The 24244-nt window shown below is 46.0% G+C and overlaps 1 protein-coding gene and 1 long non-coding RNA gene across 5 annotated transcripts in view; one reads left to right on the plus strand and one right to left on the minus strand.

Annotated features, from left to right (window-relative positions):
* Positions 1 to 396: 396 nt before the first annotated feature.
* Positions 397 to 24244, plus strand: part of FAM131B (family with sequence similarity 131 member B) — a 49693-nt gene continuing 25845 nt past the window's right edge. Inside the window, exon 1 of one of the 3 annotated variants that reach the window (XM_079959610.1) lies at positions 397 to 521. In XM_079959610.1, the coding sequence (XP_079815736.1) occupies positions 494 to 521 (28 nt within the window). In that variant the 5' untranslated portion in view covers positions 397 to 493. Of the gene's footprint in view, positions 522 to 857; positions 883 to 5995; positions 6476 to 24244 lie in introns of those variants that run through there. The other 2 variants (XM_079959612.1, XM_079959611.1) reach the window with 2 other exon arrangements.
* LOC307206079 lies at positions 9415 to 23764 on the minus strand. 2 transcript variants are annotated; one of them, XR_013834263.1, is made up of 3 exons: positions 23708 to 23764; positions 11821 to 11992; positions 9415 to 10808 (listed from the first exon to the last, which is right to left on the minus strand). It is a non-coding gene; the product is annotated as an uncharacterized lncRNA (long non-coding RNA). The 2 variants fall into 2 exon arrangements; XR_013834264.1 differs by lacking the exon at positions 23708 to 23764 and adding an exon at positions 13994 to 14571.

Here is a 24244-nt window from a genome sequence, read left to right on the forward strand (position 1 = left end):
CCGCCTTGCGCTCCTCGCCCGCTCCCTCCTTCCTCCCGCCGCGGCTCCGGCTCAGCCAATGGCAGCGCCGCGCCGGGCTCCGGAGCTGTTTACCCAATCTGAGCCCTCCTCGCCTCCCTCCCTCCCTCGCGAGCCCCGGGAGCATCTTCCTTCCACCGAGCCGGGCAGAGAGAGAGGGAGACGGCGGGCGGGCAGGAGGCGGGTCTGGCTGCTCGTCGGGGAAGCGTCTCGCGCGGCTCCCTGGGGGCGCCTCGGCCTGCCGGGCTCGCGCGCGCCTTGGCCCCTCGGCGCGGGGATGAGCAGCCCTGCGGGGCCCCCGGCGGGCCGCCCTGGGGACTCGCCGTGACGGAGCCCCCGCTCCGCAGCCCCGCTCCCGCCGCCGCCGCCTTCTGCTTCGGTGCGCACAGGCTGCGGCGGCCGCTTCCCCCGCCGCCTCCTGCACCTGCTCCTGTGCGCCCTCCCCGGCGAGGGAGCCCCGCGGGCCGGAGGAAGGATGGGTTGCATCGGCTCCAGGACTGTCGGTAAGGAGGGGCGGAGAATGGGCCGCTGCCCTGTGCCCGAGTGGGGAGGGGGTCTCGCTGGCTGGCCTCACGTCTGGAGTGCGGGGTCTCCCCTTTGCAGCCTGGGCTGGTTCTCACCTGCTGCCAGGATGAGAGCCCCCCATTCCCAAGGGGTTGGCAGCGGCGGCAGGCGCCCTCGGAGGCAGAAGGTGTGTTTCCCCTGTGACAAGGAGAGGCAGAGAGGATAGTCACCGCCTCTGTCTTCCCCCAGGAATGCCCATAGCTTGCTGGCCTAGGTGCCTTTGGCGTGGAGATGGACGGAGAAAGCCTTAAGGTAAAGAATAAGGAATGGCAGTGGCCAGACCATTCCACCACTCCTAGAGTGAGTTTCCCACCAGCGCCTGGGTTGCCAGCTGATCCCTTCCCCTCCCCTTCGTGGTTATTGTTATCAGATTCTCCATATCACTGCAGTGATGGCTGCTCATCCCTCTCTCGCTCCCTCCCTCCCCGTGGCTGCTGCCCACGCCTCAGCAGAAGGAGCAGCCACTGGATCCCTCCCACAAGACCGGAGTGCCTTGCCAAGGGCACCCCCGCTTGCTTCTGCTACACAGCTCCTCGCATCCCTCTAGAATCGAATGGCACCCGCCCACCACGGTCCCCAGCGGGGTTTACGGGCAGCAGCCTCAGGCATTTCCAAAGAATTGCAAAAACGAAAAGGACATATTGTGGGATGAGTCTTTCCAAAGGCCCTTCCAGGCACAAGGTGTTTCAGGGTGGGTTTGGGTACCACTTAAGAGGCATCCAGGCTGGGCTTTTGACCCATGTGCCACAACCTTCCAGGAAGGCTCAGTGCAAAAGGGAGGAAGGTGCAGAAAAATCAGTTGGATGAGTATTGCCCAGGAAAGCCGTCCCAGTGGATTGTGCCCCACCCACATTGTCCATTAGTGGTGGTGCTGCCATTTAGCTTTTCCGACTCTGGCGCTGAAATGCTTTGGGGCGAGCTCTGCCTCTTTCCCCCTGTGCGATGTTTGGCATATCAGTTAAATTACTCTTCCACGTTTGTTTAACATTCCTTCCCTGCCAGATCTCAGGGGCTCGTGGTGCATTGCAATATAGATCCCGTTTCACCCTCACGACGCAAGAGTAAATTAGACAGAGGCAGCAATTGCAACTGCACTTGGCAGTCCCTTCACAGACCCTTGTTATTTCCAAGCAAAAATGCTCAGGAATGCCATGACTTGCCCGTTGCGTTGCCCACCCAGTGAACTTGGTGGCTTGGCAGAGATTTGAAGGTGTCCTGAGTGACTGACTGCATCTCTTCCTTCTTCCTAGTAACCAATACATCTCCTCCCCATATCTACACTTCAGAAAGCATAGCAGTCGTCAGCAGGGAATTGGTGCTTTCTTGAATAAGGTGTAAAGAGAGCATTATAGGTAGCGATTTGTTTGGAGGCTATGGAAGCCCTGCTTCCCCCAGATTCATGGCACCTGCTTAATAGGTACAGTACCTGTGGCCACAGTATGGCACAAGAGACCTGAGAACCCTCACCCCATAAATGTGCTATATAGGAACATAGGAAGCTGACTTACACTAAGTCGGATCATTTATCTAGCTCAGTATTTCTGGCTGACTGGCAGTGCCTCTCCAGGGTTTAAGGTGGGTCTTTCCCAGCCGTCTACGGGACGCAGGTGGCGCTGTGGGTTAAAGCCTCAGCGCCTAGGACTTGCCGATCGAAAGGTCGGCGGTTCGAATCCCTGCGGCGGGGTGCGCTCCCGCTGCTCGGTCCCAGCGCCTGCCAACCTAGCAGTTCGAAAGCACCTCCGGGTGCAAGTAGATAAATAGGGACCGCTTACCAGCGGGAAGGTAAACGGCGTTTCCGTGTGCGGCTCTGGCTTGCCAGAGCAGCGATGTCACGCTGGCCACGTGACCCGGAAGTGTCTCCGGACAGCGCTGGCCCCTGGCCTCTTAAGTGAGATGGGCGCACAACCCCAGAGTCTGTCAAGACTGGCCCGTACGGGCAGGGGTACCTTTACCTTTACCTTTTTCCCAGCCGTACCTTGAGATGCCAGGGGCACCTTCTATGCATGAAGTAGGTGTTCCACTGCTGAGTTTCCACAACATACAGTGTGTTGTGCCACATAGTCCTGCATTGCTGAAATGGAGTTATACCTTGAAATGAGCTGTACTCTAATTTTTTCTCTAATGTCAGAGTTTTCTTCTAGCAATGCTAGTGTTGGTATTCTGCTATACCCTTTCTTGGAAGTGAGATCGCATGACTTTGCCAGTGTAGGGAATCTGGTGACTCTTAGTGGTGGCCCTAACCTTTGGTGGCAGAGTGGGAGACAACCAAATCTGATCTATGAGCCCCAGGTAGGAGCCATTCATTAACGCAACAGCGGTCCTGCGAAGCTTCTGTTCCCTTCAGTGATACTTAGGTAGGAGAGCTTCCAGTGCTGCATGCCCGTGAATGGTGTCTACGTATCTTCTGCCTCCGTCACTCAAATGCTTAGACTGACCTTTATTCTAAAATTTTAATATTTTGTGAAATGACTGTTGTAGTGTTAAATGTATGCGTTTGACAGCCACATAACCGAACGTTGAGCTGTAGGGATGGAAGTATTTTGGACTTAGTTTTAAGGTGTCCCACCAGATCTCAAGGAAGCATCTTGCACATCGATCGGGTGATCCCTTGCTTATTAGCATGTTAGGATCCCCTTGAAAAGTTGCCCATGCACCTGATGAAGCAGCATCTTTTGCAAAAGAAACACCCAAAAAACCCACCCTGTTGCCATCTTAAAGGCGTCAGACTACCAAGTTGACATAGGATTTTTTACTGGTTTTGCTGTGACACACTAAAGGCAAGCATATATTAAAGTCAACTGGTTGCTGCTTCTGATTGAAACTACTTGTGAAAATTGGGGGAGGGCGTGATTTGCAGCAGAAAAGTGACAGGGAGGAATTCTTGCAGTGATATCTTACCCATGGCTATTAAGAAGTATGTCTCATTTGAGTTCAGTGGGACTTTTCCCCAGGAGTGTATAGGATTGCATCCCTAACCCTTTCCCCCATGTACTGCTTTCCCCATGTTTGCAAGGGTTTAGAAGGGCTGATAGGCAGGTAGGCTAAAACATCTGGACTGCTCCAAGTTGGCGAGGACTATCTTAAAGACTGAAGACCGAGCTTTCACAATGCACTGGTAGCTATTGTCCATGCTGTGCACATCCATCTCACAATTGCCTTTAGATAAATAGATGTGATAGGTTTTTACAGTGCCTCGACATTCTGTCATACCTTATCCTGCAACCAATGGGTACAGTTGGGAGTATGTTGCTTTTGTTTATTTGTCTTTCAGATTCTAATGTGTTAAGCTGAAAATAACGTATTTATGGGAGATGATATACAACCGGTTTGAGCCAGGGGGTGGTCAAACAAAGGAATGAATGTTAACACCATGGGTGTCATTCACATAGGTATAAACAAAATCTGGAATATAGGCTAACCCAGTGTTCCCCAGCCTTGTGTCCTCTGGATGTTTTGGACAACAGTTCCTATCAGCCCCAGCCAGCATTACCAGAGGTCAAGGATGATGGGTGCTGTAGTCCAAAAAGATCTACTGGTATATAGAGCACTTCATTGGGTAAGGCTGGACTAACCTGTGGCCCTGCAGGTGATGTTAGGCTGCAACCAGGCTGTGCTGACTGATTGAAGTTGGAGTCCAACATTGCCTGGAGAGTCACCAGTTAGCCACTCCAGGCCTCAAATGAGATGCAGTCTGAACTTCTGGTAAGAATGGAACGCCACCATTAGCTATGGTTTCCTATGGTAGCATTGCTCTGTTTCTTGGGAAATCTCTGTGGTGCAAACCATCTGGATGTGAGAGTGGGGGAACAAGTTAATTCTTCGCCAAAATTGCCAGTGAGGATTGTGACGGTAGTCATTGTGTGTGACTCTAGATCTTCTCCTAGATCTCTGGTAGAGATGGGCTCAAGGGACCATATGCACCCCTAGATCTAATGTGATTCATGTGGAAAGCGAATCATGTGGCTTTGGTACCACTGACCAACAGCTGCAGCACACAACCCCAGAGGTATAACCCCTGAGGGAATGTGTCCTTGAGGGGGGAAGGAAGGTTCTCCATCTTTGAACTACTCTCATCATGCTAACTTCAGCTCTCAAAAATCTTGCTTGTCTCTGGCCCAATATACTTTCTGTCCTGTTGTCAGGTGAGCAATAAATTACACAGAGTAAGTGAAGTTAACTTTGTAATAGAAGAAACAAGGCTGCTCAGTTATGCCAGGCCTGAAGAGCACAGCAGCTCTTCCCAGTAGGTCTTGCCCCATGTGGGGAGTGAAGCTCCCCGCCTTCCCACAGCTGCCTAAGACTTGTGGTTATCCCGGGTGCTTCCCAAGCAATCTGAGACTCAGCCGGCACTCCTGTCTCTGCTCCTCCCTCTCTTCATACCTCTTCTGGACCCAGGAGACCAGTGGGGAAAGGAGCTTGTTGCAGCAGGAGTGGGAGACACCCTGGTTTCTTCACCAGGTAGACTCATCTCTGCCTCTTGGCCTCCCTCCTCTTCAGCTTCTGCCTCTGATTCTGGTCCCTAAGCCCTGATACCTCTTCAGCTTTCAACACCTCCTTCTCCCAGTCTTCTCCCTCTGACCACTTAATCTTCCCTTGGTGGTTCCGCAGCTGGTTCCTCCCACCATTCCTCTGAGTCTACCCAGTCCATGACACATGAACATATGCTTCTGTTTACTAAGAGTAATTGATAATGTCACCTTTTAGTTCCCCCTTCCTGAGTTCTTAAAAGGTGCCAGCTTCCAACACCTTCTCTTCCCAGTCTTCTCCCTCTGACCACTCATTGTTGTCTCACCGCCACTCCCCAGGCTCTGAGCCTTCTTCCTTTGGTGGTTCCCCAACTGGTGCCTCCTACCACTCCTCTGTGCCCAGCCTGTCCCTGACACCTGTTGAAGCCTTTTCCTTATAGCATTTCAGCACGTAGTCAAAGGTGGCATAGTTCAAGTATATTACCCATTAATCTAAACCAAAACCAGTCTCATCTGTGTCCCCAAACATACTGCACTCTTTTTCTTGCATACGAATCCACGGCATCTGATGATCTTCCTTTCCGTATCACCCACGCATTCTCCTAAAATAACAAGCGCCCTCCCTGGTGACACCCACTCTTGGTTGGCCAAGCATTTAACCGAACTGCTCGTAATTATCTGTTTAGGAGACTTTTAAGGCAAATTAGGACCAAGTGCCTGAAGCAAACAATATTGTGAAGGATCAAGTTTATGTATATTCCCACAAGGGTTCTGCTGTGAATTTGTGTAGAAGAAAGTGGCAGTCATGGATGGCTGATGGCGGTGGAGAAATCCCCCACTTAAAATCTCACCTCTGTCATGAGCTCACCTCCTCTGCCTGCAATCTGAAGATCATAATTCTCCCAAGTGGACGGGGTTTTTTTAATTGAATTTGTTTATGGCTGTGCTGTTGTTGACTTGACTGCAGTTTTCATGCGTACACACCTGTGCTGTCTCTTTCCTTCCCCCTTCCAGATTGACTGCACAACGTTATTGAGTCTGGGTAGAGTAGGACGCATTGCAATGCTCTTGCCTTGCTCAATCTGCCACTGTTTAGTATTCTCAGCTCTGTGGGGGAAGCATAAATCTCTCCGCTGATGCGTCTTTGAAATGCCAAGCTAGTTGGGGGGTTTAACAGCCTCTGAGCAATGTGAACAAGGCTCCTGGTAACATGGGATATGATTCAGAGCTTGCTGTGTGTGGGGGGGGGGGGTTTCTCTTCCATTGTGGTCTCCAACTAGTCTCATCATTTGGGAAGCACAGTGGCTGTGAAATGTGAGGACAGCAAAACTGATCATAACCAGGACTGCCAATTTCATGCTTTAGTGTGTGTCAGTGAGGGGGATCTTCTTAAAAACAAGGTACTACATGGTGCTGTTTTCTTCAAAGTAAGTATTGTTGTGTTCAGGTAGGTGCGCATAGGATTGCAGCCTTAATCAGATTCCTTTTCCTGTTAGGTTTTTTTTTTTTTTTTAATAAAAGGAACATGAAATAAGCGAAAGCAACGTAAAACAAAAAGACGATGGGAACCGTAGCATAGAAATAAAACCGAAAACAACATTGTTATAAAACTGATGGAAGGAGAAGAAAGCAAATCAAATAATTATTATAGCTTGTTCATAAAGACAAGGTTAGTTTAAGAAACAGAGAGGGCAGCTGCTAAATAATGAGCAACAGATCTGCTGGCTTCAAGCATTAATACAGTAATATAGAACCTTTCTATCCTGTTCGTTTAACTGAGGCTGCAGTCCCAGGCACACTTGGGAATAAGTCCCACTGAACTGAGTAAACATACATAGCATGTCACGGGGTCCATTGCTTTTCTAATCCATTTCATTTTCTTCATATTTTCTTGCTTTCCTGTCCTTTGCATGTGTCAACCGGGCAACAAGATGTGTAAGAAAATATTGCTGATAATGTTTTTTATTGGGAAATGCCGCCATATAACTTACCGGTAACACTGCGTTAAGAAGGGATGTTATAGGTGATTCGCTGTATTGTGAAGATCTCCTGAGGCACATGATTTCAATGTGTGTGTGTGTGTGTGTGTGTGTGTGTAAAAAAGAATCACCTTTGTGTGCTGAAATAACACCTGCAACATGGATCTTAGTTCTGTATTGTCAAATGACAATGGATTGCATTGGTAATTGCCTTCTAATATTTGTTGCATGTAAGTGAATAAAAAGTGCTGAAGTTTTGAAATATTTTCTGGTCTCTATTCTGTCAAAACATCTACCACTTTATTTGCTCTTCCATTAAGGTAGGGTGCACTTCAGATATTTTGGTAAATTCCTCTGAGGATACCTTTTGTTAAAATTCAAACTCTGTCTTTTGTCCAGGTAATATAGGCTTGGATCCAGAGATCCTGGATTCCACAAAGGAGGTACTTGCAGTCACACAGGGTGGGTTGCTGTTACTCCAACCCAACACTACAAATGTCCCTTAGGTAGCTAATCTAAAGGATTTCCGAATCCTCTGGAGCTAGTTTTCATTAGGAGAGCAGACAGGAGGACATCAGTGAATCTCCTAAAGGAGAGGAACTGACTCCAACTGCTTCTTTGGATCTAACCCACTAAACCTCTGCTAAAAAAACCAAAAAAATCTTTGGAAGTATTGGTAGAAAGGCATGGGTCTTGAACTCACTTTATTCAAGTATTGTAGGAATTAAGACTCTGGTCTCTGAAGCCTTTCGTAGACTCTTGTAGTACATGCAACAAGAAACAATAAAACAAAACATTAAAGCCAGCAGAGCAGCCATAAAAGCAGGGGAGAATGTTCATTTTTAATATTTCTTCTTCCAATGAAAGGTCTATTGAAATCAGACCTTAACTTCATATCATTCTGGACCCCTTTCCAGTGATTGGGTATAATTATTTTTAAGCGCTCTGATTGTCATTATAATAAAATATGTCTAAGTGGTATATATGGGCTTTAGTCGGGGTTGTTTAAAAGCAAGGGTCCTGTGTCTTTTTACCAGAAAGGCAGCGAGGTGGGGAAATAGGATAGAAATCTACTAACAAAAATAGTTTGGAAGTTATTCAGAAATAGCTTTTGAGGAGGCTATTGAGCCCTTGCTGTGCCGCCCTGCAATGGTAGTAGCTTGATGACAAATTGTGTGGGTCTCCACTATGTTAAAAGATGCAGCGCCGGTGATACATAACTTCTTCCCTTCCCCACACACAGACTGGAAATTTGAGCTAGAAATGAACAAGTAGATCCAGTTAGTGTCTGCTATTTGATTTTTGACAGTCTGCACATCACTCGCTCCTTCTATCCTTGCTTGGAAGAAGTAGAGCTGGAGCGAAGGGTAATATTCCAGCACATTTTACTCAGAGTAGACCTATTGAAATTAATGGGCCTAACTTAGCCATGTACATTAATTTCAGTGGGGTCTGTTCTCGGTGAAAGTTCGTTGAATACAACCTGGAGAGCTAAAATGTCTCATTCTGTCGGCAAGGCACTCCTGAGTCTACTGGGTCAGACTCTTTCTTGACTGTGTGCAGGAAAGATAATATTTTCTCTGGGGCTCAGTCACAGATGGCCTTAGCACCAGAAGCCTGTCTGCTTTCTTGAGATCAATTATAAGATGGAAATAAACATCAGATGCTGAACATTCATTATGAGGTAGCAATATGCCCAGCTCTGCCTTGAGAGTTCTTACAGCAAACATTTGGTTAGCATCTTATGTAGGAGGGCCTGTCATTCCTGTGTGTAGAAGCTATGTTCAGATGTCATACCATAGCAGGATTTCCCAAACTTGGGTCTACAAGTGTTTTTTTTTTTTTTTAGACTACTGTTCCCATCATCCCTGACCACTGGTCCTGCTAGCTAGGGATGATGGGAGTTGTAGTCCAAAAACAGCTAGAGACCCATGTTTAGGAAACACTGTACTATAGTTTAGTGACACCTGAATAAGCCTAGCCTCTTCCTAGGGTGACAATTCTGCCAAGAGCAGTTTGGATGCTTCTGCTTTTAGTTAAACATAGCTTGCCCTGTCACCCGGACCCAGAATTATTGATAACTTAAAACAAGCCATCTTCAGAAACCGTGACTTGAAGCTGGCTTGTTTTAAAACTAACCATAGTTTGTCAGTTTGGATGACATGGCAAACCATGGTTTGCCAAAAGTGGAAGCAAACACTTCCAAACGCCTTCTTGAAATGCTTCAGAAGGAAGAGGGGTGAGGTATTAGTGTAGGAGCACAAGGGGAGTGTACGCTTGCTCATGTCTTGTTAAGCCACATTTTGGGATGGCATCTAAACACATCCAATCTGTCTCTGCACAGAACCCCAAGAGACCCATTGCCTCCTGGTTCCAGGATCCCCGCCATATAGAATTTCACTGTTCCTCCTGCCGTACTCCATATGCCCCTCAAATAGATGCTCTGAAATATATTCTAATTTTCAGGAGCTGATCATAAGGGGTGGGGGTACTGAAGTTGATCAGTGAACCCTCTACATGAAGACGTGCCTGCAGGATATTTGGATCCAGCTTACTGTCCAGCACGTTAACAAGATTTTATTTATTTTAAGTATTGCTAGGTGAATGGAGTATTGGTCTGGTACTTGGTTTTGGGTTTATAGCCAGGTTTAGATAGAGCTGCACACACCCCTGGAATATTAGGTGCATGGTTTGGGGTGTTGCTTTATCTGCTGCTAGGGACGTGGGTGGTGCTGTGGTCTAAACCACTGAGCCTCTTTGGCTTGCTGATCAGAAGGTCGGTGGTTCAAATCCCCGCGACGGAGTGAGCGCCCATTGCTCTGTCCCAGCTCCTGCCAACCTAGCAGTTCGAAAGCACACCAGTGCAAGTAGATAAATAGGTAACACTGCGGTGAGAAGGTAAACAGTTGTTCCATGCACTCTGGTTTCTTTAACGGTGTTCCATTGCACCAGAAGCGGTTTAGTCATGCTGGCCACATGACCTGGAAAGCTGTTTGTGGACAAACGCCGGCTCCCTCAGCCTGAAAGCGAGATGAGCACCACAACCCCATAGTCGCCTTTGATTGGACTTAACTGTCCAGGGGTCCTTTACCTTTTACCTTTTACCTGCTGCTCATGTTAGATATGTGGCCAGCATTGGTAGTGAAGGTTGCTTGGTGCCAGCTAAAGCTCTTCCAGACAACCTTGGATTTTTCAACAATCATTAACATTCCAGTAGCTAGACTACTGGGACACACTTTACATGGGACTGGCCTTGAAAACTGCAGCGTGGAAACTGCAACAAGTTCAAAATTATGCCACCAGGATGCTGTTGGATGCTAAGAGAGTTTTATTCCATTATGCCAGTTTTGCATGATATATATCGGTCACAGTTATTTAACTGGGGCAAAGGACTCCTGACTTGTGACATATTTTAACATGACACAATGTTTTGATTTGTTAGCTGCCTGGAGTCTCTTTTGAAAATTAGGTGGGATTTAAAAAATATATAAAGTATGTGTAATTAGTTCTGGTTCTCAGTGTAGTTACATGACCCTTTTGAGGATCACCCAAAACAAAATAGTTTTTCAAACTTTGTGCCTTCAAGGGACTGTTTTCCAACCAGTGTGTCTACTGAGGTATTCCATGTCTTCCATAAACTTCTGCGGATTGTTGAAGTTTGCGGTGTGATGGTAGTGTGCATTGTCAATTCGGATGGAGTGCTGGCGACGTCTTGGCCCTCACTGTTGGCACTGCCTGAACTATGAGATCATTGCAGAGCCCATCCAACAATCTCCAACAGCTGCAGATTAACAGGAGAAGATCAACAGTGGTAGACAAACTATCTTTCAAGAAAGGATTTCTGAGATAAGGCAAGCAAAGTGCCCAAAGTACAGTATAAACACAAAGTAATTTGCTGCTGTTTATCATAATCAGTGTACCAAGTCATGCGGTATTCTTTTGGGAGTGGTTTCCTGCTTCTAGGAAATAGTAAGGCATTGCTTAATCTTAAGATGTGTGTTTTGGAGGGCTACATTTGGACAATCATATATTGGCTTATTAAGATGAAATACACATGAGCCGATACAGCTGATTCTCTTCTGCGTTTGTGCTGCATAACAATAAAACCAGGAAGCCTCTAATCAACTCTAGTTTGTCTGAACAGGGAAAACCATGGTTTATCAGTTTCTGGACAAGCCAAGATCTCAAACCGCAGTTTGAAGTGGCTGTTTGTTTGTTTTCGTTTTGTTTTAATCCTAGCTTATACTGCAGGTTTTAAGTATAGTTTTCTGGTTTGGACAGAATGAGAAACTGTGGTTTAATTAGAGACTTTCCTAGTTTAATCATGTGAAGGGAAGAGTGTCAGGGTTGCGTGCACAGGGAACAGGCTAACCAAATGAGAGATGATTATGTAAACCAGGCCAGTGAAAAGGACAACAGGGAAGGAAGGATGGAAGCCCTTGAAAGAGAAAGAGCTAATCAAATTTGGCATTATTAAGAGACCAGAGCTGGGTGGTGATAGCTCCATAATGCATTAAAGCTGATTGGGGAGGCAGTGCCAAACCACAGCGTGCCTTCAAGCAGTGAGGAGGAAGGGGAGGGCAAATGGAAGAAAAGAATACAGCGAACCAGGGGGATCTATCATTAAAAAAGGAAGGTTAGCTATGCTGGGCTACAATCCTAACTCACTTACCTGGAGGCAATCCCAGTTGAATTCAATATGGCCTACTTCTGAAGAGACATGGCTAGAATTGCATTGTTAGTCTGTCATGGTAAGAAAGCAAAAAGCACAGGCCACAGTCTAACTGAATTACCTCTGGCATGAGATTTCCATCTAAGGCAGCAGCCTTTTTCATCAAACCCAGGGCTTTTTTTCACCAGGACTCAGTTCCGGCACCTCTCAGGTAACCACCATTACCATTATAAGGGAGGCGTTCATGGTGAGTTCCAGCACCTCATCGTCTATAAAAACACTACTGGTCAAACCTGGAATTGAACAAGAAGTAGGGTTTTAACATGAGGTTTTTAAATGTGTGGACACAGCCCTGGGGCAGGCACTAACTTGTTTTATTGCTCTGTAAGCCATTGCAGCAGGGTGAAAATATTCTTAAACAAAGGTCAGCTTTTCTGTCTGACTGAAAACCATGCTTCTACATGTGGCAACTGCGTATTTTCTGTTTTGCTTCATTTTTATTCACTAGGAAGCACGATCGTAGCTTCCTGGCGGTGCCTGTTACCTGTATGCACACAGCAAAACATGTGTGCCATCATCATGCTATCATTTACATGTTTCCCCAACACACAATAACTCTGTGCTAGAGTTTCTTAATGTTAGAAGCTGCCTTTCCATAGAGAGAAGGCAAATGACCGTGGAGCTGAGTATAATATGTGAATTAGTAACTTGGGTAGCAGCAGCAGGTCACCAACAGCTTCCACTGAGTTATTCACTGCCTTGAGATTCCTGGAGCCGCTTTGTCTTCCTGGCTGGGGCTGATGGGAGTTGTAGTCCAACAACATCTAGAGGGCTCTTGGATGGACTACAGTTCCAATGATTGCTGACCATAGGTCCTGCTAGCTAGGGATTATGGTAGTCCAAAAACAGTGGGAGACCCATGTTTGGGAAACACTGGTCTCATGTGTTGTACTACTGTTGCTTAAGTGTTGGTTCAGTCATTGGCACTTTATTTTCTCCCTCTCCTGCTTCTCCTCAGTTTGCCTTCATGCTGCCAAAGCACTGTCAGTCTGCAGATACATTTGTTCATCTGTTTTCCTTCCCCAAACAATGCTGCTACCCTCCATTGTTTAGTCTCTTGACTGTTTTCCAGATCCCACAAAACTGCCCCGTCTAATTTCTCTAGAACAGTTTCCGCTTAGCAGTCATACAATGCTGTTTAGCATGTATAAATCCAGTTCCAGTTCTTGTGCAGTGACATCATTCCAGCACATTAAGAGATGCTATTACATGTAATGGTATTAATATAACATTGACCCCCCCCTCCCTTTCCTTCAGCTAGCTTCATTCCATGGGCTAGCTAAGCTCTTTCTGATTTAGTGTGGTGAGAGAGAGAGACAAAGAGAAACAAACTCTTGTTTTTCACTACAGGAAGCAATGTTTATTATTATTATTATTTTATTTATTGCAAGAATTTAATATCTCATGGTTCAGTTCAAGTGACTTACAAAATGTAAAACAATAAAATAAAAATTATTGAAACCAGCAGAGCACCTTGAATTCAGAATAATAAAAGAGGGGGGGGGAATCTGCACCCGGCACAAAAAAAATAACAAGGCTTATTACGCCAGGCAAGCCTCCCATGGGGGAAGCTTTCCAAAACTCAGGTGTTGAAGTGGAAAAGGCTTTAACCCTGCTCACTTCCTGCCTCACTCCTAAAGCTTATGGGGGACCCAGAGAAGGCCCTCTGAGGTCAGTCTTAATACTCTGGCAGGTTCATAAATGAGTCCCTAGAGTACCGGCTTTAAAGGTAAGATCAGCACTCTGAATTCTACTTCAAAAGACCAGCAGCCCAGAGCAGTTGTTTCAAGACTGATGCGATGTAATCCATATGACCAATCCCTGTCAACAACCTAGCTGCTGCATCTTGTGCCAGCTGAAATTCCCGAGCAGTCTTCAAAGGCAGCCCTTGTGTAGAGTGGATTACAATAGTCTAAACGAGATGTTGCCTGAATGCTAATGATTTTGGCCAGGATGTCTCTGCCCAGGAAGGCTTGCACCTGGTGAAAGTTACTTTCATGCCAGAGCCGCGGAGATTTCCAATATTCAAGCTGTGGACCTGATTCTTTAGGGCAACGGTTGCCAACCTTTTGGGACCTGTGGGCATGTTTTGAATTCTGAGAGTGTGCTGTGGACGTCAGTCATAAAATGGTTGGCAAGAGCAGTTCTGCAAAATAGAAAATTGAAAAACTCAAAAAGAAGTGCCTTTTGACACCCTCTCACACACGAAACTATAATAAGCCATAGCAACCTACCTGAACTCAACAACCACCACTTAGTCTGTGCATCATGTTGTCCCATCTTTGCTCCCATCCAGAATGGAAAGGATGGGGGCTGGCATCAAATCGGAGTTGCCCTCGGAAAGGGTGTGTGTTCAGTCTACATGTGGCCTAGCAAAGAACTTTGAAACCTGGTTTACAAGTTTTCAGATGTGGTTATGGTGGTTAGTAGGTGTTGAAGTGAGTGCTTGTACAGATTCAGTGCTACCTATGGGTGTCACCTTGATAATCTCCGCTTTAGGCAATGGAGTGCAACCCTATTTAGAACATCACCTCCCCAAATCTGGTCAACCATACCCAGGATTTTGTGGATTCAATTTATGCTGTCCCTCATTCCGTTCTTTACTCACTCCATATTTCAGCAGAGCCTCGCCTGAATCAGAGGAGAAGTAGATATGGGTGTCACCAGCATGTTGAAGACACCTCCCTGAAATTCTGAATTACCTCATTCAATGGATTCATGTGGATGCTGAAACAGCCCAGAGTACAAAATGCACACAATTCAGTGGGGCAGAACAATAGCTACCTAGAGAGCCTGATTCCCATTCTGGACAGTCAGTGAGAGGACAGTGAGTGGCCAAGGCTGTTAAACATCTCAATCCCTGACACTTCACCTTTAGGGGAAAGTTCCACTAAAATTAGTAGGGCAGTTTTATGTACCAGCTGCATAAAGGAACAAGTGAATGAGTACCATTGGCACATCAGGGGCTTTCCCCATGAAATATTTTAATCTTGTATTTATGGTTCTTCATCTTCCCAGCTGACACTTGGGCCTGACAGTTCAGACTTCGAAGCTATGTTTACATTGCGAATTGTCTCCTGTGCCTTTATAAAAACGTTGGCTAGATCGCTTATGTTGCGTTTCTGTCTTGCTCCTTCCCGTCTTCCCATAGCTATGGCATTTTTGGACTACCTCTTTTTTAAAAGTATGTTTCACAAGGTTTTTTTTTATTGCAGCTTGCATGTCCTTGTGCCTTCCTTGTAGTAGTAAAGGCGCAGGGGGGGGGGGGGAAGAGGAAACTTGGCACAATTTTTCTGTGCAAGTATAACACATAAGATCACCTTAACTCTTAAGACATTTGTCTTCTTTCTGGTGCAAATTGAGCCACCTCCAGTTGTTTTATAGGGCTACCTTAGTTGCCAGCTGATACTTGGATAGATACGGGAAGCCAGTCCTGTGTTAAGTCAGTTTCAACTCAAGACAGCTGTGTAATTGGAAGGCAGGGCAAGGTGACCTCTAAATGGGAGACATTAAAGTAGAATGGACTTGTGCAGGTCACTTTTCGGGGCTGACGTCATACCATGGATCTGCATATTTGCTTGCCATGGTGTGTATTCCACCCCCAAGATCAGGAAAATGCTTGAAGCTTGCAATGTTCACCAGAGAGGCAAGGAACTCCCAACATGAGACTTGGTGGGTGGGTGAACCGCAGGGCATGAATGCACAGATTGGTCACAATTGCACCAGAGGGTTTTCAGTAGTAACTGAATTCTAATATTCCAAGTGCATTTCCACCTTTCTGGAAATGGGGGTTGTTTTGTGGAAAGAAGAGACAGACATGGGACAGTTCTTCCTCAAAAATTCCAGGCGCTTAAAGCCGGAAGGCAGGAAGTTTGCTAGTATGATCTACAAAGATTCTAGACAGAAGAAAAACTAAAAGGACTGGGATGGATTTTCGTGGAAACAACCAAATATAGAACATGGAAACATTTTTTTTTGCTATATGAAAGGATGCTGTTATAAAAGGAAGAGCCCAATTTCCTACAGGCAGTGAGGGGAGCACAAGAATTATGGACTCATGTTGCAGCCAACTAGATTTAGGGTAGATACCTGGGATTGCTTTCTAATTGTGAGGACATTTGGACAATGGAACAAGAGGCATAGAAACTTGTGGCAGACTGAATAAGCTTGTGTTGGGAGTAGTTAAGATCCAGGGAACACTGCCATTGAAGACCAGGCTGTGGAGTTGAGCTCCCTTGTTATATGCTCCAATTTTGGTGACCTTCCAGTTGCAATAGAAGCCTGAGTGGGGATCTCTGGTCCAGCTTTGTGTTTAAACAGTTGTCCACTTACATGTTATATTCAGCAGTAAGGGCACAAAATAGGTTTATTCAAAACCTCATGAAATTCTAGCTTACAAACCTTTGGAAAAAGAGAGCCTTTGCTTTGTAGAACACTGTGAAACTGAGCAGGCTCTAAGTTTGAAGAGAACTGAAGTCTCGCAGAGGAGAGAATTGCCTCTGAATTAAATACCAAGTGAATTTCTGCCTGCCCCATTAAGCTGGATTATTTGCATTATGTGACTCTAACCTACTTATATTTGTAATTTGATATTGATGGGGGTGGGGGGGGGGGAGACCAGCAGGTCAAAATGCATCCAGCAAGCATGGCTGTTTTTAAAAGCATGTTTGTGATGAGAGTGTTATGCTGGCCATTTTATCTCTATTCACTTGTGCGCTGACAAATGTGCATAATGTTATTCCTGGACAAGTAGAGCTGTCATTTCTCATTGCAAAGAAAATATACTTTTGCAAGATAAACAGCTGCCATATAGCAAGCCAGATCATTTGTCCAGCCAACATAGTATTGCCTACCCCAGGGGTGGAAAATCTGTGGCCATCCAGATGTTATTGGAGCTCCAACTGCCGTCAACCTCGAGCATGGTCAGTGGTCAGGGATGAGGGGAGCTGGAGTTCAAAAACATCTGGAGAACCACCGGTTAGCTAATCCAGATCTACAATGGCTCTCCAGGGTTTCAGGCAAGAATCTTCCCTAGCTGTACTGCAGATAAAATCTGGGACCTTTTTGCATGCAAGGCATGTGTTTTACCATCGATCTGTGTCATTTCCCAGCTTTTAGCAACTTGCAGCATTTTAAAAAAATATGTATATCCTGTTCTTCAGAAACGTACTCTCAAGGCAGCTGGCTATGAGAACAATTAAAACATAATAACCAAAATAGCAAACCAAAATAGCAAACAAAACCAAAATAGCAAAACAAACATATTAAAACAGCAGAGGTCTGGGGAAATGAAAAGGTTTCCAGCTGGCACCAAATGGTCAAGAAAGCCAAACACCTGACTTCAGAGACCTGCGGCACCTGCAGAAGAGCCTTTGATGGAGACATCTGTACACAAGACAGGTTTGGATGGAAGAAAGCAGTCGTTCAGGTTCCAAGCTTTAAGACAGGAGTGGCTAACCTTTGGTCTTCATATGTTGTTGGACTCCCAATTCCCTGCAGCCACAGCCACCATGGCCCAATATTCAGGGATGGTAAGAGTTGTAATCCAGCAATACAGTGGCACCTCAGGTTAAGTACTTAATTCGTTCTGGAGGTCCGTTCTTAACCTGAAACTGTTCTTAACCTGAAGCACCACTTTAGTTAATGGGGCCTCCTGCTGCCGCCATGCCGCTGGAGCACGATTTCTGTTCTCATCCTGAAGCAAAGTTCTTAACCTGAAGCACTATTTCTGGGTTAGCGGAGTCTGTAACCTGAAGCGTATGTAACCTGAGGTACCACTGTATTGGAAGGGCAGCCACTCCAGCTTTAAAGGTAAGCACCAACTCTCTGAGGTGCCCCACTCAAAAACAGAATGGCAGCTGAAAGAAATAAAAAAATTAAAATTGTCCAGTAGCACCTTAGAGACCAACTATGTAAGTTTGTTCTGGGTATGAGCTTTCGTGTGCATGCACACTTCTTCAGATACACTGAAACAGAAGTCACCAGACCCTTATATATAGTGGGAGGGTGGGGTGGGTTTTTTCTCAGAAGGGTTGTAGGATGATTGACTCAATATGACAGCAATTGCAGTTGGTTCAAAATTGGCCAGTCTTGGAAGCACAGCAGCTAAACTAACTAAACAAAGTTAAGAATTCTGTATTTTATAGACTGCTTTAAATAAATAACATGCTGTGATTTTGAATAAATAGGTCATATCATTTTGGACCCCAAGAGCTGAATGTAATGCAGATTTTTGTAAAAAAAGAGTTTATTGCTATAGGGCGCATACACTTTTTAGCTAATGCACAAGCCTCTATGCATACAGGCTGTGCATCCTGAGTTTGTAAAAGGTTGCATATGGAATAGACACCTTTCAAATGTGATGCAAGCCTGCAGTGGACCCTATACCATATCACGCCACCGCCCCATTTTAAGCAGGACACCCTGGGTTTAGAGAAGCCACCCAACTTCTGACCTCAATCTCGGATGTCCCCTTTTGGCAGTTGCACCTGCATGCCTCCACTCTTCCTCCTCCTTCTGCGGCGGCTTTCCAGCCAACATACAGTGGTGCCTCGCAAGACGAAAAGAATCCGTTCCGCGAGTCACTTCGTCTTGCGGTTTGTTCGTTTTGCGAAGCAAGCCCATTAGCAGCTTAGCGGATTAGCGCTATTAGCGGTTTAGCGGATCAGCTGATAAGCGCCTTAGCGGCTTAGCGGATCAGCTGATAAGCGGCTTAGCGGATCAGCTGATAAGCGGCTTAGCAGCTTAGCGGATCAGCTGATAAGCGGCTTAGCGGATCAGCTGATAAGCGGCTTAGCGGATCAGCTGATAAGCGGCTTAGCGGCTTAGAAAAAGGGGGGGAAAGGGGGGAAAAACCGCAGGAACTCGCAAGACATTTTCGTCTTGCAAAGCAAGCCCATAGGAAATTCGTTTTGCGAAGCACCTCCAAAACGGAAAACCCTTTCGTCTAGCGGGTTTTCCGTCTTGTGAGGCGTTCGTCTTGCGGGGCACCACTGTACTTCCAAAAGCTTCTGGAAGTATGGCGGAGGCAGAGACTGTGTGATGGCTGTGGCGGCTGGCACTGCGAAGGCGGTGGATAAAAGAGTGAAGGGGGAAGGTAACAGAGGGTGAATGAGAGGGGTTGCAGCCTCTGTTGAGGTTGTGTCCCAATTTCCCTCACTCCAGTATTGGAAGGTATGCTATATGAGCCGGTGCTTGCGTGGTGAGTTCCCGCCCCCCCCAGTGGAAATAAAGACACATGACACAATTATTTAAGGTTAATGGGCTAAATAAGGCCACAACGTTATTGGTTACAGGTGATGAGTGGTATTGGCTTAGGCATTGGTCCTAATCGACTATCCGGCTTCAGCCTGTCCGTTTGAAGTCCGGGAAGGGTTAACCACCAGTAGGGGGAGTCCTGCTGAGGCACATCAACTAGGATCTCCCCCAGGGTCACTGTTCGGGGGCGTGCCTTGGGCCCACACCTCCATAGGCTTCGGACGGGGCCACGCCCCCCGGAATCATTTACCGGACTACCCTTCAATATGCAGGGGAGGTGATGGCGCTCCCCCCATTCATCTACATAACAATACCCCTACCAATGCCTAACCGCCAAACCGAGGAAGTTGTGACGATTTGCTACGAGGTAGGCGAAAAACCAAGTGGCTGGTGCCAATTTGTCAAGTGGAAAAAATTCCTACCCGGCCCCTTAACGGCAACCAACCGAGGTCCATAGCAAGGTCAAAGACGAAACCTTAAAGGGTGGGAGGGTCCCCAGCCATGCCATTGTTAAATAGCGCAGGCCACACCCCCTGAGCCAGCCGATTGGCTATCCAGGGGATGACGCGGGCAGGGATTCCCTCAATCGCGTGAAGCGCTGTGGTGGGGGCGTGCAGCCCCCAACCCCACCTCCTCTTAAGGCGGAAGTGGCTTTTTAGCACAACTCATTTAAATTGGACCTACTTACTGAGAGGCAGACTAGAGGCGAGGCAGTGAGTGCCCTGTGCTTTAAACAAAAATGCTCCAGTTGTGCTGATGGCACTATATAACTGATGATAAATTAGGGAACAAGTTTCAGCATGGAATGCTCCAATCAGTCAGCCTCGCCAGCCTCCACCATCTTCCATTTCATTCCCCCCACACCTCATTTCCCATAGATGTTGGATAGTCTTTGATATGACTTTCTGACGTTGATTTAAACCCGAGCTTCCAAAACTTTGATTTATCTGAAGAAGCCAGGTACCTGGGTTTGCTCGTTACACTTTCCACCCTTCCTTCAAGGAGCACAAAGCGGCATACGTGGCAGCTTCCCCTTTTAGCTTTACAACCTCTCTTGGAGTTGGGCCGAGAGAATGATTTGCCTAAGGCTGCCCAGGAAACTTGATGACAGGCTGACCAGATGCAGTGCAAAGTATCATATAGAAATTGAAAAAGACAAATGCCGCCTCTTGAACCAAAGGGAACCAAACAGAGATGATAAGTTTAAATACATAGGTTTTGGTTCAACCAAGTATGTGTGGAGAGTCAACCAGCCATACTTCAATAGCACTGTATTTTGTAGGGAGAAAATTCTTGGTGTGTACACACATTTATCAGAAAATTGGAGCTGGAAAGTTTTCTCTGTAATCTGGTACTTTTTTAATTTAAAGCACCAATAGATCATGCCTGTGACCATTCCCATAAATTTCCTGCATTGATGTGCAAGTGAGCTGCATCTTGCAGCATGTTAAGTGTAGAGCAATAGCACATTAAGGTACCCATGCAGATTAACCTTCAAAACTTACTAGCCGCCAGAAATGTTTAATGGCCCACCTTTCCACATGTACCAACACTAGTCCTTTTAGGGGCTGTAAACTCATTTCCAGTTTACAACAGCTTCTTTTCGGGGTTGACAGGATGCAATTCTCACTTGCCATAGATGACCAAATTAGTAGATATACACAAGTCTGCTCTCTTTAGTGATGCAAATCTATAGGGCAGGAGAGAGCACCTCTCTCTTCTTAGACCACATATTAAAAACCACCAGGCTTGTAGAATGCAATTAATTTTCGTTCTGATTTTGTTAATGGAAAAACTTGTGTATTGTGTAAATCTTCCAAACCACACAAGATTTCTATCAACAAAATAAACTTTAAAGAACTACAGCAGGTCCACAAAAGCCCTGTGTTAACAGAGGCCAAAGCTGAGCAAATAAATTAAACAAGCAGAATGTTTAAGAACAACTGGTGTGTGTGTTAATTAAATACTCCATGGAAACCCTTTCCTTTCCAGAGTGACAGTGGCACAGTTAGGAAATTTTATACGACGGGTTTATTAGCCTTTTGGGCTCCTCCTCCTTAGATGGTAATATATATATATATATATATATTACTTCATTTGTTTCCAACTCTGGTACATTTCAGGGCCATACTATTTGGGCTGCTATCTCGCCAACTTAAGTTCACACCAAAAGGTGAGGCAAAATTGTACATTCCCCACCCCTGGAGTGCCTTGCTTTCACTAGGGGGCACCCAAAAAGCAACAACAAAAGTGGGGGGCAGCCTTGGTGCAGCCCAAATGGGGCAGCTCCTCCCCTTTGGCCCACCACAATGGAGATGCACTAGTTATAGGTCCATGGCTGAAAGTGTCCCTACCAAGCCCCAGGTATCTTCCTGCATCTCCTCCAAGTTCCACCAGGCTTGTTGCCTCCTGGCTAGTCCAATGTGCAATGCCATCGGTGGCAAATTGCTTGGACTCTGGAGGGATGTTGCTTCTGCCGTTCCACAGCTCCCTTTGGCCACTGCTGTTAATGGGGCAGGAGAGCTGAAAATAATGCCAATGTATTTCACACCTTTTGTTTTAGATAGTACACGGGTAGACGAGTCTAAAAAGCACGGGACACAAGTTTTCACAGCCCTCTAGCAGCTATGTTTTGACTTATTTACCAGAAGCAATGTATTTAGCGTTAACTCTGCCATGGGAGCATATTCACCCAGTGCTTTTCAAGCTGCACTGGCTCCCGGTGGAGTACAGGGTCAGATTTAAGGTGCTGCTTTTGACCTTTAAAGCCCTTCACGGCCTAGGACCCTCGTACCTACGGGACCGCCTCTCCCGGTATGCCCCACGGAGAGCCTCAAGGTCCATAAATAGCAACACCCTAGTGGTCCCGGTTCCTAAGGAGGTTAGATTGGCTTCAACCAGAGCCAGGGCCTTTTCAACTCTGGCTCCGGCCTGGTGGAACGCTCTGCCTCATGAGACCAGGGCCCTGCAGGATCTGATTTCTTTCCGCAGGGCCTGTAAGACAGAGTTGTTCCGCCTGGCCTTTGGCTTGGAGCCAATTTGATTCCCTCCCTCCCTCTCTCTCTCTCTCTCTCTCTCTCTCTCTCTTTCCTTTTCCTTCTCCTCCTGCGATGAGGCTACATTTTAATATTTTAATGTTCCATTATTTTAATGTTGTATTTTATTTTTGTTTTTAAGTTGTAATCATTCTTCTTGTTTTTATTATTGTTTGTAAGCCGCTCTGAGCCCGGCCTTGGCTGGGGAGGGCGGGGTATAAAAAAAAATATTATTATTATTATTATTATTATTATTATTATTATTAAGTGTATACTCCTAGGAGGCTAAGTTTGGTCAGAATCAAGTATACACTTCCAGAATTAACACTCAATACATTACTTCTGGTAAATGAGCCACCGTAGAGGGATGTGAAAATTTGCATCCCGGGCTTTTTACACTCATCTACCCATGTACTATCTGAAACCAAAGGGGCACATTGGTTGCCAGATGTGAAATATATTGGCATTATTATCCGTTCTCCTACACCATTATGCGGCAGATGGTAAGTTGCTGGGTTTGGGGAACATGTGCCACTGCTGTCTGATCCTTTGGGAGGCAGGTATACCTGGTGCTGAGTTTTTTTTTTGGCTGCCAGGTACAGTACTTCTCATCCTGCATCAGGCTGGCACTGGAAGCAAAGGGTGAGAGGTTTGTGTGGAGAAACCTGTCTCTTCCTAGCTGCTATTTCAAGAGAGATCAGGAGTGATAGCCTTGTAGGCAAGTTACTAGTTCTAATGCCTTTTCCTACCCTGTCAGCCAGTTCCATAAATAACCCCTGTCAGCTTTCTTTTTATAAACTTACTTTAAAAAAAATTCAGAGGGAAATGGGAGCTGTAAGGAAGCTTCTAATAATGAAGAAAAAGCATATGTATATATATGGCGATAGTTTTAAGAAAACACCAAACACTGGGGACAGAGCCAATAAAACAAATTATGGCTTAGTGGAACAGAATCTCTTGGCATTCACCTTTTAGAGTAGGTAGACATAATTGCGTATTGCATACTGTTTATTATATTTACTGTATATGGCCATAATTTAATTAGTTGGCTTTTAAAAAACTACTTTTAGTTGTGTTTCTACAGTCCTTGTTCATTTCTGCTTATATCTGCTTCCTGTTGCTATAGTTGTGTTATCTTAAGGAGTGTGTTACAGGTTTGGTGCTGTGAAAATGGTAGAGGCAGTTTTGCTGCTTTTGTAAAACAAGTGTGCTACTTCTGTTTCGAGGCAAGTTTTTGTTTTTGTTTAGGTTCCATAACATGGTAGAACTTAAATATCAAAAGATCTGCCTAGAGGTGGTGTCTTGTGGCATGATGAATTTACCATTCTTCACAATCTCCACCACAATTTTTCAACATTGTACGTTTTAAGGGAAAGGAGGAACATGGCTGAACACTTGATTGAATAATTTGCAACGCTAGAATAATAATAACAGTGGCGTAGCGTGGGGGGTGCAGGGGGGGGCCGGCCGCACCAGGCGCAACATCTGGGGGTGGGGCGCGCTCGCACTCGCAGCTCTCTGTCCCTACCTGGCTCACTCAGGGTTAGGGGGCGCAAATTACTTGCCTTGCCCCGGGTGCTGACAACCCATGCTGCGCCACTGAATAATAATAATAATAATAATAATAATAATAATAATAATAATAATAAATCTGACCAGCAGCCACTTGCTCAGGCTGTTGAGCTGTTAGTATTTGTAATTTCATTGAAAATGGCAGTGAAAGATATAGGAAGGCACCAGATGAACCTCCGTGAGGACAGCATTCCGCAAACAGGGAGCCACTGCGAAAAAGGCCCGTTCTCATGTTGTCACAGTCTGGACCTCTCATGGAAGAGGCACGTGAATGGCCTCAGATTATGAACGCAGAGTCCGGGGCAGTTTATATGGGGGGAGACAGTCCTTGAGGTACTGTGGTCCTGAGCCGTTTCCCATCAGGCAACAGGCAATATTGGCCCAAATCCTCCTGAGTTCAGTAGTCAGGTGACCTAGGAGAGCCAGTCCTATATACCTTTGCCATCTATATAGCACCAACGTCTGCTGCACTTCTCATTCAGGATGAGTTGCTGGCTCTCCATGCTACTAGAATCTTCCTGGTTGTTTTTTTTTATTTAATGACTTAGGTTTCTTGGCCTATCCATCCTCCCAGATGTCGCAAACACAGGAATCACGTCAGTGGCTTTGCCACCTCTATCT

Source organism: Podarcis cretensis (assembly GCF_951804945.1).
Source record: "Podarcis cretensis genome assembly, chromosome: 17".
Classification (NCBI taxonomy): domain Eukaryota; kingdom Metazoa; phylum Chordata; class Lepidosauria; order Squamata; family Lacertidae; genus Podarcis; species Podarcis cretensis.